The following is a 3,935-nucleotide window of genomic DNA, read 5'->3' on the forward strand; positions in this document are numbered from 1 at the left end:
CCAATTTTTGCCAAAAGTTTTATTTTTGAAAGCCTTTTACTGTGTGTAAATAATTAAATAATTCTTTACTATATTGTTTGTAATTTTGTTCACTTTTTATTCATGGTAATTCATTATGCATTCGTTATTCATTTATCCTACCTAACTAGACGTGAACCTTTAATCTGTCCTGCTGTACTGCTGTCTAATTTCCCTTCTAGGAAGATGATAAAGTTTATCTTATCTCTATACTAACAATTGTGTGATTTTTATATAGTTTATGTGTCCATTTACTCGACTATTCATTGTACGGGTAATATCTCTCCTTTCTCTCTGTCTGTCCGCCATCTTCTCTGCTTAAGACACTCTTAGGCTCACTAAAAGTCCTCCTCGCTACTCTTAACATTTGTTCATTTTAGGAGCTCTCTGAAGGCCTTTTTCTTAGAATGACGTCGCTAGGAGCTACTGCTAGTCCAGGATTCTTTGTGAATATTGGTCCTGCTGTCATAATAATCTCCCTAATATTTTGGCAAAGACGGTAGGACCAAAGAACCACAGAGAGGAAGCATTTTATTGACATTTGTTTGGGAAAAAAAAAAGCAGCTTGAATTAAAACAGAAAAAAACATCAAGACTTGTAAGGCAATACATTTATTTATTTTTTTTGACTAGGGACAATCTCTACGTGTTGCACAGACAAAAGAAAATGTATCTGAGCACATGCAATCATTCCAGTAAAAACGTTGTCCATAGTTGGTGTGTCCACAGTGTTCTTTTCCACCTTTATTGTCAGGCTGTTCGTGATCCCAGTGGGAAAACTTGTATTTAGACCCATCGGACCATATCCACCCTCCTTCCTTATGTATATCAGTGAGTCCAATCCAGGTCAGTGTCCGAGTGGGATCAAAGTTCTTGATCAGCAAATTGACAAAATCGTGTTCCTCAATACTATGGATGGAAACCAGGTTGGCTCCTTCTGACACACATTGGAGCTCTGCTTCTCCCCAGGTCACTCTTGAACCAAAATACTTGTAGCAGCGGCCCTCGAAATGGAACCAGAACAAGGGACAGCCACCACGCAGCAACTTCAGTTCCTGTCCGCCTGAAGGAGGCTCAGCAGCGAGAGACAGACCAAACAAGAAGAAGAACCACTTCATCTTGGAGCTTGATGCCTCTGATATGGACAGATCTTAAATTCTTGCTGGAGATTTTCTGCAGTGATGGATGTTGAAGCGAATCCTGCAGAGGTTTATGGCAGGCTTCTTTCTTTTATCTCCGCCAGAAAGGGCGTTTGTTGGTGTGATATGATTGGTCATAGCATCAGTTAATATGTTCAGCTGTACACAGCAGCACAGGTTTTGGATAACTGTTTAAAAGTAGCAGTTTACCTGAAGACATGTTTAAATGTATATTACTGAGTTTGGGTATAAATTTGACATCTCAAAATATAAATGATGTATATTTTTGAACAGCCAAATATAATGCAGGAAACTAAACAGGAAAATTTCAGGTAGTAAATGACCCCAGTTGGGAGACCTGTGGAGAAACTTTACAAATCAATGATTTTAGTTCTGTTTGGGTACTTCATTTTGAGTTAAGGAAAGAATCAGGTGTCCCAGACAGTTATTGGTTTATTTTAATGACCTTGTTTTGTTGTTGTAAATGTTGATGATTCACAAGGCAGCTTTATCTGTCCTTGTTCCAGTGTGAGAGAGAGATAAGGTGGAGCCATATATTTTACAGGTCCTTCTCAAAATATTAGCATATTGTGATAAAGTTCATTATTTTCCATAATGTAATGATGAAAATTTAACATTCATATATTTTAGATTCATTGCACACTAACTGAAATATTTCAGGTCTTTTATTGTCTTAATACGGATGATTTTGGCATACAGCTCATGAAAACCCAAAATTCCTATCTCACAAAATTAACATATCATTAAAAGGGTCTCTAAACGAGCTATGAACCTAATCATCTGAATCAACGAGTTAACTCTAAACACCTGCAAAAGATTCCTGAGGCCTTTAAAACTCCCAGCCTGGTTCATCACTCAAAACCCCAATCATGGGTAAGACTGCCGACCTGACTGCTGTCCAGAAGGCCACTATTGACACCCTCAAGCAAGAGGGTAAGACACAGAAAGAAATTTCTGAACGAATAGGCTGTTCCCAGAGTGCTGTATCAAGGTACCTCAGTGGGAAGTCTGTGGGAAGGAAAAAGTGTGGCAGAAAACGCTGCACAACAAGAAGAGGTGACCGGACCCTGAGGAAGATTGTGAAGAAGGGCCGATTCCAGACCTTGGGGGACCTGCGGAAGCAGTGGACTGAGTCTGGAGTAGAAACATCCAGAGCCACCGTGCACAGGTGTGTGCAGGAAATGGGCTACAGGTGCCGCATTCCCCAGGTCAAGCCACTTTTGAACCAGAAACAGCAGCAGAAACGCCTGACCTGGGCTACAGGGAAGCAGCACTGGACTGTTGCTCAGTGGTCCAAAGTACTTTTTTCGGATGAAAGCAAATTCTGCATGACATTCAGAAATCAAGGTGCCAGAGTCTGGAGGAAGACTGGGGAGAAGGAAATGCCAAAATGCCAGAAGTCCAGTGTCAAGTACCCACAGTCAGTGATGGTCTGGGGTGCCGTGTCAGCTGCTGATGTTGGTCCACTGTGTTTTATCAAGGGCAGGGTCAATGCAGCTAGCTATCAGGAGATTTTGGAGCACTTCATGCTTCCATCTGCTGAAAAGCTTTATGGAGATGAAGATTTCATTTTTCAGCACGACCTGGCACCTGCTCACAGTGCCAAAACCACTGGTAAATGGTTTACTGACCATGGTATAACTGTGCTCAATTGGCCTGCCAACTCTCTTGACCTGAACCCCATAGAGAATCTGTGGGATATTGTGAAGAGAACGTTGAGAGACTCAAGACCCAACACTCTGGATGAGCTAAAGGCCGCTATCGAAGCATCCTGGGCCTCCATAAGACCTCAGCAGTGCCACAGGCTGATTGCCTCCATGCCACGCCACATTGAAGCAGTCATTTCTGCAAAAGGATTCCCGACCAAGTATTGAGTGCATAACTGTACATGATTATTTGAAGGTTGACGTTTTTTGTATTAAAAACACTTTTCTTTTTTTGGTCGGATGAAATATTCTAATTTTGTGAGATAGGAATTTTGGGTTTTCATGAGCTGTATGCCAAAATCATCCGTATTAAGACAATAAAAGACCTGAAATATTTCAGTTAGTGTACAATGAATCTAAAATATATGAATGTTAAATTTTCATAATTACATTATGGAAAATAATGAACTTTATCACAATATGCTAATATTTTGAGAAGGACCTGTATACTCTTTAAAATAAACTGTAAAACTTCATATTTGGTCCTGAAAAGGACAGGTGGCCACTGCAGGGAATCCAACCCAAGTGTTACATAATACGCACATTTTTTCCTTAGTACATTTGTGAGCTACTGCATTTTGGCTCCACGTTTGCATCTGACAGATCAAATCTAGCATAAAACCTGTCCATTTGTGTTTATTTATTAAAATGAAGGTCCTAATCCAACCCACCGTCCTACCCTTTCGGCAGATTAAACTATTTAAATAAAGTATTCTATTTTTGACACACCTTATGAATTATAAAGTGCATTTATTCAAAGTGCATTCATTTTGTTTATTTGTAGTCTGGATAAACCTGCAGTCATTTTTAGCATATTCATAAATGATCATATTGCTAACCTCGTAGCTGAAAATGCTTTAAACCTCTAGTGTTCTTGTTAAAATGTATTATTATTATTATGGAGCAGGAGGCAACAAGTTCAACTTGCTACCCGTTTAAGGTGATTAGACTGTTCAATAACCTGAATAAGAGTATGGCTACTGGCTGATATCGAGGCAGATTACTTTGCTCTCCAAAATATTTTTTGAATTTAAGCAAGACAATGAGACATA

General features: G+C 39.6%; 1 protein-coding gene across 1 annotated transcript; it reads right to left on the reverse strand.

Moving 5' to 3' along the window:
- Positions 1-532: 532 nt before the first annotated feature.
- LOC124879718 (galactose-specific lectin nattectin-like) lies at positions 533-1,257 on the reverse strand. The gene has a single exon (XM_047384438.1). The coding sequence runs from the start codon at positions 1,133-1,135 to the stop codon at positions 647-649; it is 489 nt and encodes a 162-aa protein (XP_047240394.1). The 5' UTR covers positions 1,136-1,257; the 3' UTR covers positions 533-646.
- Positions 1,258-3,935: the final 2,678 nt, after the last annotated feature.

This window comes from Girardinichthys multiradiatus, chromosome 13, assembly GCF_021462225.1.
Source record: "Girardinichthys multiradiatus isolate DD_20200921_A chromosome 13, DD_fGirMul_XY1, whole genome shotgun sequence".
NCBI lineage: Eukaryota > Metazoa > Chordata > Actinopteri > Cyprinodontiformes > Goodeidae > Girardinichthys > Girardinichthys multiradiatus.